Below are 15,978 nucleotides of genomic sequence, written 5' to 3'. Positions count from 1 at the left end.
GAATTTCATTGGACAGACCCTTAAAATTTCTCTGCTATATATATTGCTGACTCTTCATCTTAGCTAAATGCTATTTACCTCCCATCTTTATGCTTGACCTTCAGTTCACTGAGCTACCCAGCTGCCCCTGAGTGGAACATCTTTTAAACATGTGACTGTAATTATTTTGCTAATTCTTTATTTAGCATTTTTTTGTATCAGAAGGGATAGTATGCATAGTCTTGAATTTTCTTTCCTTTCCTTTGTCTTTCCCTTTTGTAGGTATCAAGACTTTGTAATAATAATAGTTTCAATAGAATTGCATATTTCTGATAATAGTTTATGTAATATTGGGATTTATTTTTTCTTTGAAGGTTTGATAGAATTTACTTGCAATTTTATCACTAGAAATTAAAGAAAATTATTGAGAGAATAGCAGGAATGGCTTCACAGAAAGATGACATTAAAACTCCAATTTTAACAAAATTGGATAAATTTAATCATTTCATAGTGGAGTACATGAATGGCTCATTCCACTCGTAGAAAAAAAGTGTGAGGATTCTTTTTGGCACCATAAGAATTTAACAACTTTATAACCATTTAACCCCTTTCAATTTCCTGTTGGGTGAGAAAAGGGAAGGAAAAATATTGGTTATTAAATAAGTAATAAGTAGGTAGAACCCATTTCTCATCATTGGAGTATTCTAGAAGAAGAATATACAAATATGGAAGGAGTTGGGGGAGCAGGCATCACTTGAACTTCACTCTCCTCTGAATAGACAAAGGAGGGTTGAATACTTATTCCCATCTCCTGAAACCCCAACACAGAATTGTGCCTTTGCATTCAACTCAGCAGGGAAAGAGGGAGAGACAGAAAAAAGAGATAGAGTTCTCCTGGTTCTGCTCCCTTCGCTCTGCATCAATTCCTGGAGGTTGTTCCAGTTCCCATGGAATTCTTCCACATTATTATTATTCCTTTGAGCACAATAGTATTCCATCACCAACATATACCACAATTTGTTCAGCCGTTCCCCAATTGAAGGGCTTCCCCTCATTTTCTAATTGTTGGCTACCACATAAAGCGCAGCTATAAATATTTTTGTACATGTCTTTTTCCTTATTATCTCTTTTGGGTACAACCCCAGCAGTGCTATGGCTAGATCAAAGGATAGACAGTCTTTTAGCACCCTTTGGGCATAGTTCCAAATTGCCCTCTGGAATGTTTGGATCAATTCACAACTCCACCAGCAATGCATTAATGTCCCAATTTTGCAACACCCCCTCCTGCATTCATTACTTTCCTTTGCTTAGCCAATCTGCTAGGTGTGAGGTAGAAGGTGGCACTGTAGCTACTTCAAGGATCAATAAAGGAGCTGAAAAAAGCTCATCCATTCCCTTTCCTACAAATCGAGAAGATATTCCAAATGCTTCTGAGGCTATGACTCCCAGAGGAACAAGCCCTTCCTCTCTGTGGCCAACAGTGATCACAGAGACTTCTTTTCATTACTGGATTGGGTTTAGGTCTGGATGCTGTTAACCAGCCTGAGCTGTCTGAAGTACAAAGTCCACTAATCATCACTGAAGTCTCCCAGAAGAGTGATGCAGGATTCCCATTTTCTTCTACTGCAATTGAGGTGACTAGAGCAATGACCATAACAGCTTCCACTCTGAGCTCAGGATTGGGTGAGAGCCAGTCTTCCATAGGCACCATTTCAGGAACAGAGGCCATCAGAGACTCTCCCACCTTGTTCTCTCATTTGGAAGGCACTGGAACACATGCCACTAGTCCTGAGATTCCATTGATCAATGGACAAGCACTGTCCACTCTGCCAACAGAGACATTATTTGAAATGGGCTCACTTACTTTTGTTTCCAAAATGACTTCTGAAGTCACTGCTTCAGCAGCAAGGATGAGTCTTCAAGTGTTTGGCAGTCAAAGCATGTCTATCCTGGAGGCGAATGATGCCCTAGCAGTAGGCACTGGCCCTGCTGTGACCTTTCATTCTCCAATGTCAAGGGGCACAGCTTTTAACAGTATGGATGTAGATGTGGAAACTGTGTCAAGATTAGCTCCATGGTCAGTCAGCTCCTCATCACAAGTAGAATCCAGTTTTCCAAATTTGGTTTCGACCACAGGAGATGGACCCTCCTTGGGAAGAGAACCTCACAATTGCATCCATGAATCTCTGAGCCCAGGGCCAGGCTCCTTTCCTGCTTTAAGACCCCCCATGACCTGGACAAGCACAGCTTCCCTTGACACTGCTACTTCATTGGAGGACCCAGGGCCAACCTGCCTGACTCCAGAGACTGAGAGAAACCCACAGGCAACACCAACTCCAGCTATCACCCTGCCTCCAGCCAGCACACTGGAAGTTTGCACAACTAAATAAACTTCCCAGGGAGGGAATTGGGGTGTGGCTAGGAGGAAATGGGGAGTGTCTGTCCAGGGAGAGTCAGTTTGTGCCTTTCTAAGGAGAAGGGTCTTCCTCCTAGGTCCTTCCTCTTTTTAGCCTTCCAATGGGCCACTGTAGGGACTTTTTCTTGGCTCTATATCTGTTGAATTAGTGTCATCTCTCCAGGCTCCTTTATCTCCCTGCAAGGGCAGATTCACAATCCTTGTGCTAAAGTGGTTCTCCTCTTCTTATTGATGAGTATTCTGATTCCACTCAGTCTAACTTATGTAGGGATTGTCCATCACTGAGTCAGTGCTTTGAAGGGGAAATTTTTTTTATTCATTCTATGACAGAAAGTCAGAGAAGCCATGTATTTTTGGTCTCAGCAGTTAGTAGCAACAATGTACTTTCCTTTGGGAGTCCACTAATAAGGATTTGACTGAGCTCTGTGTTCTCCCCTCCTCTCTTCCTGTAGCTGGTGATGCTGTGGTGGGGCCAGTCACACCAGCCCAAGGTCATGGAGCACCAAGACTCACAGTAGCACTGATAAGGAGTCCCCTGACTCCTGTGTCTACTATTATTCCCACAGGTAAGGTACCTCCTCTCTGTCTCTGTGTTGGAAGTTTACCCTTTTTAGGGCCTTGTTTCCCAGTCTTACAGAGGAAACATGAAATTATTTTAGAGATCAATCCTCAAGAACTCTTCTGAACCTCTGATTCTTTTCTATGTACAGCCTGGAGAAGAGGAGTTTTAGAGGTAGGAGTGAGGTTCCCACTGCTAAGGTCTTTAAATAATAAATCTTAGGCATGAAGTTGGAAAGAACCTTAAGAAGTATCAGGTATTGTGTATAGCCTTTCATTTTACAGATATGGAGACTGAGGCCTAGAGAAGTAAAGTAATTAGCTCAGGGTAATTGGATATGACTGGAAGGGATGCTCAATGGCCATCTAGCTGTACCCATCCTCTTATATAGGGGAAAACTGAGGCCCAGATAGGTTAAGTGGCATGCTCCAGGACACAAAAGTAGAAAGAATCAGAGGTGAGATTTGAATCTAGGATGTCTTCTTCCAGAGTCATTGTTCTTTCCACTCTATTATGTAGTACTTCAAGGTCAAGAAGAGAGTTCAGGCCTAGCACCTCCCACTGAATGGCTAAGGCTCTTTCCACTTCAGGGAAGGTTCCTTCTATGAACTCTCCAAGGGTAGAGAATCTGTTTTTAAATTTTTATATTTATATCCTCAGTATTTAGGACAGGGCTGAAAACACAATAATCACTTAATCAATGGTGATTGATTGATTGCTTTGATCTAATGGGTACATTGGTGAAATCTAGTTTATTAGAAAAAATTGTCTTCAAAACTTATCTCTTAGACCTACCAAGTGTTTTGTTTTCCTATGGAAAAGAGAAGGGGAAGGGATTAAGCATAATGTACTATATGACAGGCATCATGACTAAGCATTTTTTAGAAATATTTCATTTAAATCATATAACAAACCTAAGAGTTTGGTGTTATAGTTAGCCCCATTTTTCAGATGAGGAAAACAGTGGCAAGCAATGACTGACTGATTGACCTTCCCAGGATCATACGGCTAATAAGGTCTTAGATATGACTTGAACTGGGGTCTTCCTGACTCCAGACTCAGCACTCTCTCCACTTTGTCATTTAGTTACTTCTATGGTCCAAGCCACAGAGGTCCTAGTGTCAATTGACAGGAATGGAGACAGACCCAAAGGCTCTGCTCTAGAGCAATGAACTTTGGGTATGGTGAATGATGCAGATATGGGCAAGTCACTTCTCACATCTCTGTGAGCCTTGACTTCCTCATCTGCAAAAGAGGATAATAGTTGTAGGAACTTCCCTTTCTCATAAGTTTCCATGACCTTCTTCCTTACCTTTGCATAATAATTCACTTGGACCTTTGATGATGAATCACACTTGGGCCCACTCTTTTAGTGCCAAATCCCAGGGATTTACCTCTAAGTCTTATCCTTTCTGAGGCATTGTTTTCCATCCAGGGATGCTTCATGGTCCCTAGATTATGGATTGGTTCCTACACATTAGCTCTGTGATTCCTTTGACATGGTCCTGCTATGCTATGTCCTCTGAGTTTTTCCAAGAACTCCTGTAGCCAGGAGATCCTGGAATTATTCAGTGGTCAGAACTGGAAAACTGGACCTTTCTGATGTCATTGTCTCCACATAGCTCCTGGAAGCCCATCAACTTGGTGGAGGAGGTCATGTTTGGAGCTGTAGGTGTGGTTAGAGATGAGGATGAGGAGACAAATACCTCTAGATGATCTTATGTGAGGAATGGGGGCAGACCATCAAGCCATTTTCTGGACAAGAAACTTCAAGGAAGGGAAATGTGTCCCATGTACCATAACATCCCATGAGCATCCTTTTATTCATCTGTGACTGCTTTTCCTCTTTGAATTAACTTATTGGTAGTAAGCCAATCTGAACAAGGCGTGTTCAGGTATCTATTTCCAATAGAAAATCACCTATGCTATTAGAGAAGCTGTATGTCATTCAGCATTGCTAAGAAATCAGGTCATGTAGCTTAATAGCCTCTGATTGTTGCTTTTTGTCTTTTAAAACTTTGACTTTAATAAAATACTAATTTAAGTCAAAGATATTATATTTTCCCAATTACATCTAGTAACAATTTTCAATATACAATTTCTGAAATTATAATTTCAAAATTGTCTCTCCCCTTCCCTTCTGTTGTCCTGCCTCTTGGAGGAGATGTAAGTAATTTGAAATAGATTATACATGTATTATCATATAAAACATATGTCTGTATTGTTCATTATACTAAGAGAACATTCATATAAAACCAGAACCGTAAAATAAAACTGTTCATAAACAAATGTGAAAATGAGTATGCTTTGATTTGTAACTGAATCCCATATTGCTTTCTGTAGAGGTGGAAAATAATCCTTATCCAAAGTCCTTCAAACCTGTCCCAGATTGCTGTCTTTCTGAGAGTAGCTTAGTCTTTCACAGTTGATCACCTTAGAATATTTCTGTTACTGTGTACAATATTCTCCTTGTTCTGCTGATTTCACTCTGCATCAGTTCATAAAGATCTTCCATTATTTTTCTGAAATTATGCTATATATCATTTCTTATAGCATAATAATACGCCATTACAACCATATACCCATTTAGCCACTACACAATTGAAAGATATTTCCTCAATTTCCAATTCTTTACCACCATACAAAGAGCAACTATAAATATCTTTTTTTGTACAAATTTTTTTTGTACTTTTTATTATCTTGTTTAGATACAGACCCAGTAGTGGTATTATGGGATTAAGGACTATGCACCAATTTTATAGCTCTTAGGGCCTCCTTCCAAATTGCTCTCCAGAATGGTTGACTCACTTCAGAAACCCCAACAACAATGCATTAGTGTCCTAATTTTGCCATATACCCTCCAAAATTTATCACTGTCTTTTAATGTCACCTGGACCAATTTGATAGGTGTGACGTGGTACCTTGGGATTGTTTTAACTTGCATTTCTGAAATCTAAAGTAATTTAGAACATTTTCCCAGATGATTAGTGATCGCTTTGATTTCTACACCTGAAAATTGCTTTTTCACATCCTTTGACCATTTGCCAAATTGGGGAATTACTTGTTTTCTTATAAATTTGAGAAATGAGACCTTTATCACAGAAATGTGTTATAAAAAATTTCCCCCAGTTTGTAGTTCCCCTTTAATCTTGGTTCCATTAGTTTTGTTTGTACAAAAGCTTTTAAAAATTCAATTGAAAATTATTTATTTTATATCCGATTATGCTCTCTGTTTATTGTTTAGTCATAAATTCTACCCTTTTCCTTTGGAGATCTTGAAGGTAAACTATTTGATTTCCCTAATTTAGTTATGGTATCACTCATATCTAAATTATATACCCATTTTGACTATATCTTGATATAGGGTGTGAGATACTAGTCAATACCTAGTTCTTGCCATAAACTTTAATTTTTAAAAAAAATATCTTTTTTACTTATAGGTAGAAAAAAATTTCAATTTTCAAATTTATTTTATTTAAACAATGTTTCCCATGTTTAGATATTTCATTTTCTTTCCTCCCCTCTTCCTTCCCCATCCCAGATCCAATAAGCACTTCCACTAGGTTATATAGATGTTATCATTGATAAACACTTCCATATTATTCATTTTTGCAATAGAGTAATAGAATAAAACCCCAAACCACAATCACATATCCATATAAACAAATAATTAGTCATTTGTTTTTCTTCTGTGTTTCTATTGCCACACTTCTTTCTCTTGATGCAGAGGGCATTGGGATTGTCTTGTATTAGCAAAATCCATTACATTGGATTGTTCCATAATGTTTCACTTTCTGTGTATAATGTTCTCTTGGTTCTGCTCATTTCACTCTTCATAAGTTCCTGGAGGTTCTTCCAGTTGATATAGAAATCCTCCAGTTCATCATTCCTTACAGCATAAGTAGTATTCTATCACAATAATATACCACAGTTTGTTCAGCCATTCCCCAATTGAAGGATGACCCCCTACATTTTCCAATTTTTGTCACAAAGAACACAACAATGAATACTTTTGCACAAACATTTTTAATTTTTATCTCTTTAGGGTACCAACCCAGTAGTGGTATTTCTATATCACAGGGTATGCATTTTTTTAAAGCTCTTTGGGCATAGTTTCAAATTACCTTCCAGAATGGTTGGATCAATTCACAACTCCATCAGCAGTGCATTACCATCCCAATCTTGCCACACCCCCTCCAACACTTATTATTTTCCTTTACTGTCATATTGGCCAGCCTGTTCAGTGCAATGTGTTACTTCAGTGTTGTTTTGTGCATTTCTTTAATTGTGAGGGTTTTAGAACACTTTTAATATACTTATTGATAGTTTTGATTTATTTATCTGAAATCTGTCTATTCATATCTCTTGACCATTTGTCAATTGAAGAATGGCTTGACTTTTTGTATAATTGATTTAGCTCCTCATAAATTTTCTAAATCATTTGATTTTTCAATAAGAAGCTTCATGTTTTCCTGTTTCTTTTTTTTTATTCCTTTGATTCTGCTTTATTTTTTCTTGATTTCTCATGAAATCATTCATTTCTAGTTTCTGAATTCTAACTTTATGGCCTGATTTTCCTTCAGCAACTTTTGGGTCTCCTTTTTAAATATTTTCTTGCATTGCTTTCATTTCTCTTTACCACATTTCCTTTGCTTTTTAAAGTTTTTGGGAAGTCTTTTTTGAGCTCTTCCAGAATGTGCTCAATCCATTGTTTTCCTTTGGATGTTAGGTATGTTTGCTTTACTTTCACTGTCCCCTTCTGTGTCTGTACCTTGCTCTTTGTCTCTATAAAAACTCTTTAGAGTTGGGTGCTTTTTTGCTGATTTTCTCATTTTCCCTATCTATAAATAGGCTCTATTTTTTGGGAAGTTGAGGTGCCCTCTTAAACTTCAGTCCTTCCTTCATGATATTCTCAGTTTATTTTCTGGGTTTTGGACAATTTCATTTCTTGGAGGATGGTGTGATAGCTCATGTGCTGAGAGCTCTGAGAGCCCCCTCCACCCTGCTGATCCAATTGACCCTTGAGATGATGATAGGTTGCCTTAGGCTTAGGTGTAAGCTTTTGCAGTCTGATCAAATTCTAGCCCTAGGTTTAGTCTCAAGTGTTTGGTCTCATTTTGTACTTGATCCAATCAGGCACACCCTTGATTGCCCTGTCATGGAGCATTTCCCTGAGTTTTAGGCAAAAAGATCAGCCACCTCAAAACTGTGAACTATGCCCTAAACTGAAGCCTATACTTGTACTCCTGGCTTCATTCTGGGTCAACACAATTTTGAGCCCATTTCAGCCCATATTTCCCTGGGATGAGACTCCAGACTAATTAGGTTTGAAATTTCAAGGGCATGAGTTGGCTAGGACCACTGTTTGCCCCACGCAGGATATCAGGGTCTGAATGTTGGCTTGATCTTAGGTTCTGAACCTGGGACAACAGATGTGAGGTGGAGATGTGTAGCTTGCCTCTGAATTGCTCTTCACTCCTTGCTATAATCTTGCCAAATGAGGTATCCTCTCACCCCAGGGTCCCAGATATTCTCTGCCTACCTTTGAGGTTTTGCTTTTCTTGGAAGTTTTTTGGTCCTGTCTCCTTATTGGTTCTTTGGCTCCTGTATTCATTTTGTGGTGATATTTTGATATCAGTTGGAGATGATTCTCATGTTGGATTGGAGCTTCTCTGTTCTACTCTGCTTTATTGGACCCACCCATATAGAAACAATTTTTGACAATTGTTTTCTGATATTTTAGCATTCAGACTTTCTTTCTCTTTCCTTTTCCCCACCTCCAGGAGGCACTAAATAGTCTCATAGAGGTTCTATAACTGTTTTCATGTAATACGTATTTCCATATTGCTCATGCTATGACAGAAGAAACTTGTCAGATAAAGAATAAAAAACACTTGAAGGAAATGAAGATGGCATTATTTGCTCTGCAACCAGACTCCAGTAATTTCTTTTTTGTTGTGCATAGCATTTTTCATCAAGGGCTCCAAATGCCTTTTAGAAAATGTGGCCCTAGAATGTTTTCTCCAAACTCTTTATTCACAGTTTGGCAGTCCTTGTTTTTTTTTTTTTGTTTTCCATTTCAAATGATTAGCTTCTGACTGTATTAGACACTGATCTGGGAAAGAGGATTAGGGTGGGGTACTTAGGTAGCATGGTAGCTAAATAGTTAAGATCAATAAAATGTGGTCCAGCACCAATTTAATCTCAGTAGCTGGGTGGAAGGTGGATGGGAAATGGTGGTGAGTGTGGAAGCTGGTAGATCAGTTAGGTTGTAACAAGAGTCCAAGCAACAGTAGGTATTGGTTGTTGGATTAGAGTGGTAGCCACATAAAGTGGGGAGAAGGGGACAGATGAGAGAGATGATATGAGTATAGAATCACTGAGTCAAGGCAAGCAATTGACAGAGAGGGGTGAGAGAAAGGGAAGAGTCAAGGACAGTAGTTAAAGTTTGGGTCCAGGACATGGACGGGATAGTGGTGTTTACTTTGTTAAGGTGTGTGCCCAGAGATCAGATGTGTGGATTTTTTCATCCTTCCCTTATAGCAAGTGGGAGACCAAGACTGGAAACTTTTACTATGAATTTCACCATAAACAACACTCTGTACACAGAAGATATGGAACAGCCATACTCAGAGAAATTCAGCTCTACAGAGAGAATCCTCCATCACCTAGTGAGTCTCTCACTCTATCTAGTCAGAGGTTGCCTTTCTCAGCCCTTAGGGATGGGGATCCTGTTCTGTTCTATGCATTTATTTACTCACCCCTTTCCCTCTTCTGTCTTCCAGCTCAGAGGCTTGTTCAAGAACAGTAGCCTGGCTTCTAGCTATACTAGGTGAGTGCTGACCTCACTGAGGTGAGAGCCCCTGGAAAGACTGTACCCCAAAGGTCCAGAGTCCCTGCTTATCTCCACTGGGGCTGGCTTGGTTCTGCCCTTTTTTGCTTCTTCACCTCCTAAGCTGGATTCCCAAGGAATTGATCCATGCATGTTACTACATATCTTGGAAGGGAAGAGGAAAGGAATGAGCATTTACCATGTATCAGGAATTGTGCTAAGCACTTTACAAACATGATCTCATTTGATCCTGACAACCCTGTGGAACAGATCATACCCTTTTATCAACATGCTCATTTGACAGTTGAAGAAAATGAGTCAAACAGAACTTAAGGGGTTGGTCCAGGGTCACAAAGTTGTAAATGTCTAAGACCAGATTTGAACCTGGGTCTTTTTGACTCCAGGCTTGGTGCTCTATCCACTACACTATCAGATCCTTGAGGAACATTAGATGCCCCTGCTTGACCTTAAGCTGGAGATGATTATTGGAAGAGAACCGAGAGCCCAACAAGGCCAACCCCTCCCCCACTTTCTTTTATAGATGAAAGATACAATAGAGCTGGACAGAAACTCAAGTTCAACTTCTTCATCTTAAGGGAAACAAAACTGAAGGCCCAAAGATATGACAGAAACAAGAATTAAAGCCCTGATTTTAGAAATTCAAATTCATTTCCTCTTCTGGTATTTTTGGTAAACATTCTTATAAAGTGGAGTAAGGTCTTGACTTGGAGTCAGGGGAGTTTGGGTTGAAATCCCACCCGAATAGTAGCTATTAATTCTATTGGGCAGGCCATTTACTTCTCTGAGCTTATTTCCTCATCTATAAAAATAGACACTTTGATTCCTTACTTCATTAGGTGACCGGGTAAGTCCCAAATCAATTAATAAGGCATTCATGCAAGGCATCCCCAAAGTCTTAGTGTGATTTGAAGGTATTAAAGCTTTTGGGAGATCATATAAAATGCTTTAAAGTCTGCAAAGCATGCACATATGATCTCATTTCTTCCTAAATAACCACCCTGTGAGGCAGATTCTAATTTTATCCTGGTTTTAAAGACTAGAGATTAAATATTTGTGGAACCATCACTAATGAATCTAGTGAGATGGATTTAAACACAGACCTCTTGATTCCAAGTCCAACTCTGCCCACTAAACCATACAAGAAGAACCTCAGTATTCCAGATTCCAGCATACCATCTACTGTGCCATTTCCTTTATTATCTTTAAAGTATTATAAAACACTGCCTAATTCTCTCCACTTCCCCAACACCTACTTGGTCTTTTCCCAGACATGAAGAATCTCTTTTCCTCTTACTCTGTTCCAAAACAATGTTGGAACATTACAATACTGACTCTCCCAAGGAAACAGCATTAGTACATAGAACATACAGTTATGGAAAGAAAAGAGTTTACTGGAAGCACTGATAACCCATTCTTGGGGTAACTAACTCGATCTTGTCTAAAAGCATCCTTCCCAGGAGTTTTCAGGCTCCCTATCAATGTCTTCCCCTAGGCCTGTGAAGGATGGGGAAGCCACTGGAGTGGATGTTGTATGTGCCCATTATAAAGACCCCAGCAGGCCTGTCCTGTACCACGTGAAGGTTTACTTGGAGCTGAGCAACCAGACCTATGGCATCATCAGGCTCGGCCCCTACACCCTGAACAGCGACAGCCTCTTCCTCATTGGTGAGCAGCCTCATTTTAGACATGCATTTCTATTTCCCTGACTCCTTCCCTTCTCAAGAAATGGTCAATTGGCCAAATTTACACTTTCTGTGATGTAGAAATTCACAACCTGGGTTCCAGGGACTCATTTAAACAATTACCTTCTGTCTTGGATTTCATTTTAAAGCAGAAGAGCAGTAAGTGCTAGGCAACTGGGGTTATGTGATTTGCCTAAAGTCACACCACTGGGAAGTATCAAACCAGGTTTGAACCTAAGACCTCTCATCTCCAGTCTTGGCTTTCTATCCATTGCACCTCATCCCTGCCAGTCCATGAAGTTATTTAAAAACAATTAGATAATCTTAAGATAGAATGGGTTTCCTTTGTATCATTTTTGTTTTATATATTTGGAATGTGATTCTGAGAAAGGATCCATAGTCTTTGCCAGACTTCCCAAGGAGTATGTGACACAAAATAGGGTAAAGACCATCACCCCTCTACAGAGCCAATTTGATTTCTGTAGTTTCTACTCTTCCTGTCAGTTTTAATGACTTGAAATGTAGGATAAGACTAAACTAAAATAGAGAGACCATGAAGTGAGACCTGGTGCTGAGTCTAGGCACCGTCTACTCCTAGTGATGCCCCAGTGCTCCCCCAAACTCCTCATCAATTGCTTCTCCTATTTCTTTCTCTGTCTCTGTCTGTCTGTCTGTCTGTCTGTCTGTCTGTCTGTCTGTCTCTTTTCTCCACAGGTTATAATGATAAACATTCTGGGACCATAAGCAGTAAGTATTCATTTTTTTATTTCTCCCTAAATAGAAGGAAAACAATCACCCATTTCACCTTGGACTTTGGGAAGGAGGGAAAAAGCACAAGGGAATGAAATTAGTCAGGGAAGAAACTTTCTCTCTTCCTTCTATATTCATGGCTCAGGACTGAGTACAAAATTCAGGCTAACAAGCAAAAGAGATTTATTTCTACAGTACCTCAGAGAACCTAACAGTTTTCCCTACCCTTCAATTTCCTTCATGATGGATGACTTTAATTCATGATGATTTTATTCTCAGTTACTTCAGTAACCACATTTTCTCCAATCACCTCTCTTGTTCCATCATCATTCTCCAAACCAACAGTAGGAACCATCTGGGTCTCTACTTCTATTCCTCAAATATTTCATTTCCATTAGATAAGAGCACTGGATAGGTAGAGAGAGGAAAGGGAGGGGTAGTAGTCTACTGACTGGCAGAGCAGGAAGGCCAGGCAGGCTGCTGCTGAGAGTGAATTCTTGGGCTAGAGTATCTAAAAACCACCTATGGGTATTCCCTTTTCCACCATTGCATGGGGTAATTGCTTTTTCTTGCATATTTCTACAAAGCCAGAATACAGATACATCATCCTCCTTGTTTTCCCTAAATTTGACATTCTATCTTCTAAGTTGGTGTCTTTGCATGGCATTTCCAAAATTCCTGAAAAACATTCCCACTTCCCCTCCTCCTCTGCCTTGTAGAATCCTCAGCTTCCTTCAAGACCCAGTTCATGTGGCACCTCTTACAGTGAGCTTTCCCTGATCCTTCTTAGATGTTAGAATAACCATGTATATATTTTTCCTCTTAGGTGCTCTGTCTTCTCATAGAATGTAAGATCCTTGAGGGCAAGACCTCATTTTCATTTCTTTTATTTTTTTGTATGTTGAGGGCCCAGTACACTGTCTAGCACAGAACCAAAAGCTACTAAATATTTGTCAATTGAAATTAGAATTTTTCAAGTTCTTCAAAGTCTGTCAGAAGGACTGTATCCCATGTTAGCCCAGCCTGGACAAATGGCAGATTTAATAATTACCTTAGTGTTCATTTGCTGTTTCTTGATTATAAGTGTCCTGGAAACTCAAGCGTACATTCCCAGTCATGACTCCTGTACCCCAAATGTTCTGTTGGGAGACCCATGAAATTAGCAGATTGATCCAGGGCTGCTCTTGAAGTACCCAGTTATGATTCCAAAGATTAATGTGAGATTTGAAATGGTTGAGGTCTTAAACTATAGTGATTAAAATAGTGGAAGATATAAATTGTGATAGATATAAGAGAGGGTGAGTAAATTTGACCACAGAAATATGTTTCAGTACAGTGTCTTGGGTTTAAAACCAAATATAAGGTGGTCGCCACGGAAATATTCCCAATTATTCAAATACCCAAGTCAATTGGGTTTTATAGAGATTTTAATTAACAATAGAATGAGTAATCAAAGAAAGAGAGAGAGAGAGTAAGAAAGGAATAAGTATGAAGAGCCTCAAGCCAATATGGCCTAGACCTGAGTCTTAAAAGAGAAATGAGTCAGTTTTTTATAACTCGCCATAAGATCTGTCTAAGTAAGGAATTCTAATGACACCAGGCCAGCGTCCTTCCTCAAAGAGTCTTCCAGCCAGAGATTGTTTCAAAGGGCCTCTCCCAAGAGCCTCCAGAGCTCCTACCGCAGAGGGATAGAGCCCCTCAGAGGAGCTCCTCAAGGAGCTCTCCTTCAGAATGAGAGTCAGAAATCGAGATCCTCAGAATGAGTCTTCTCAAAATGAGCTCCCTCAGAATCAGATCCAGCTCTTCTCTGAGCTCTTATTTATACAGGCAAAATCTCCTATGCCACCTCCCCTAAGTCCTTACATCTACCAATCACTGTAGATGTTTCTAAAGGACCGCCCATTTTGAATTCACAGCTGAGTAGTTTTAATCTCTTTAGTAAGTCAAGAAAAAAATGCTGCTGTGTCGACAAATTTCATTAGAAACAACCTCTGAATAAGTTATCACCCTTTTAGGTTTAAGTAGTTTACAAGTTGCCCCACCTTTACAGGTACTTAGTATCCCATTGTATCAATTCTAAAACAGTCATGACTCAAAGAACTTCCTGTCCCTTCCATAAGCATGTATCAAAGTAGTTTTCATTGTTCTCAAGGAGCTCTCTGTCCTAAAGCAGTCCTAAGTAGGGTGGAGTAGGGATATTCCCAAGGCAAGGAGCCCTCACATTCAAGTAGAATTCTCACTATCTGCCAGGGAATTTTTTAAAGTAGAAGATTCCCCAATGGGGGAAACCCCTAACATTCATAAGTCTGAGAAATTTTGAGGTTTACATTAAATGATAACCAACAACATAACACACAGAAGGGAGTTTTATTAACGAAACTGCAGCTTGGGGCTCAACACTAAAAATGGCTGGCCCCGAGTCTGGGACTTGCAGGCTTATTATACACTTTTGTGGTAGTGAGAGTGCAGAGGAATTCCTGGGCTAGGGGGAGTGAACAGGAACTCCTGGGGCTGGGGTCCTTATCAGTTCCTAGCACATTCCAGGGTATAGTCACTGGTTCTTCAGTAACTTGACTACAGGCGCTCTAGGGGGTCAGGGAAGGGGAATACAGGGTTTGGTGACTTGCCTGAAGGGAGTCTAGGGGCCAGGGTGTCAGGGAAGGGCATAGGAGCTGGTTCTTCACTCTGACCTTGGTTTCATCAATCAAAAAATAAATCAACAAACATTAATCAAGTACCTACTATATGCCAGACATGGTGTGAACTGTGTCTTGCCAGCATTTTTGGAATTATTTCTAACATTAATGGTGGTAATAGATGTCCTTATTTTACCCCTAATTTCATTGGACAGACCTTTAAAGTTTCTCCTCTCTCTCTATATTGTTGGTTCTTGGTCTTAGCTAAATTCTCTTTACCATATCAAGGAAACATCTATTCCTCCTTAGGATATTACATGTTTGTTAAATATTTGCCATTTTCTGTGAAAGTGTTTACTGCATATATTGTTGTAAGATTTTTATTTTTGTTGTTAATCTGTGGTATTATTTTTATAGTTTTATAGTTTTCTTGAACCAACCTCCCATTCCTAGACTTAATATATTCCAGTATCAGTGGAAACTCTTTTTTAAATTTTTTATTTTTTTAAAACCCTCACCTTCTGCCTTGGAGTCAATGTTGACTCCAAGGCAGAAGAGTGGTAAGGGCTAAGCTATGGGGGTCAAGTGACTTGCCTAGGGTCACACAGCTGGGAAGTGTCTGAGGCCAGATTTGAATGTAGGACCTCCTATCTCTAGGTCTGACTCTGAATTCACTGAGCCACCCAGCTGCCCCCTGGAAACTCTTTTTTTTTTTAAATATTATTTTATTTGGTCGTTTTCATACACTATTCACTGGAAACAAAGATCGTTTTCTTTTCCTCCCCTCCCTTCCCCCCCCCCCCCCCGCCTTTCCCTCTCCCATAGCCGACGCATGATTCCACTGGTTATCACATGTGTTCTTGACTCGAACCCATTTCCCTGTTGTTGGAGTTTGCATTAGAGTGTTCATTTAGAGTCTCTCCTCAGTCTTATCTCCTCCATCCCTGTAGTCAAGCAGTTGCTTTTCAGCGGTGTTTTTACTCCCACAGTTTATCCTCTGCTTGTGGGTAGTATTTTTTTTATTAGATCCCTGCATATTGTTCAGGGAAATTGCATTGATACTAATGGAGAAGTCCATCACCTTCGATTGTACCACAATGTAT

At 39.7% G+C, this 15,978-nt stretch overlaps 1 protein-coding gene across 1 annotated transcript in view; it reads left to right on the top strand.

Moving 5' to 3' along the window:
- LOC130457898 (mucin-16-like) overlaps positions 1–15,978 on the top strand; it is a 78,291-nt gene that overhangs the window by 51,274 nt on the left and 11,039 nt on the right. The window contains exons 6-10 of the mRNA XM_056820614.1: positions 2,848–2,961; positions 9,498–9,625; positions 9,740–9,786; positions 11,300–11,472; positions 12,204–12,236. Of these exons, the coding sequence (XP_056676592.1) occupies positions 2,848–2,961; positions 9,498–9,625; positions 9,740–9,786; positions 11,300–11,472; positions 12,204–12,236 (495 nt within the window). The remainder of the gene's footprint in view (positions 1–2,847; positions 2,962–9,497; positions 9,626–9,739; positions 9,787–11,299; positions 11,473–12,203; positions 12,237–15,978) is intronic.

The sequence above is a fragment of the Monodelphis domestica genome, chromosome 3, assembly GCF_027887165.1.
Source record: "Monodelphis domestica isolate mMonDom1 chromosome 3, mMonDom1.pri, whole genome shotgun sequence".
NCBI lineage: Eukaryota > Metazoa > Chordata > Mammalia > Didelphimorphia > Didelphidae > Monodelphis > Monodelphis domestica.
Note: the sequence above shows the minus strand (reverse complement) of the source record. Positions and strands in the feature narration are given on the sequence as shown.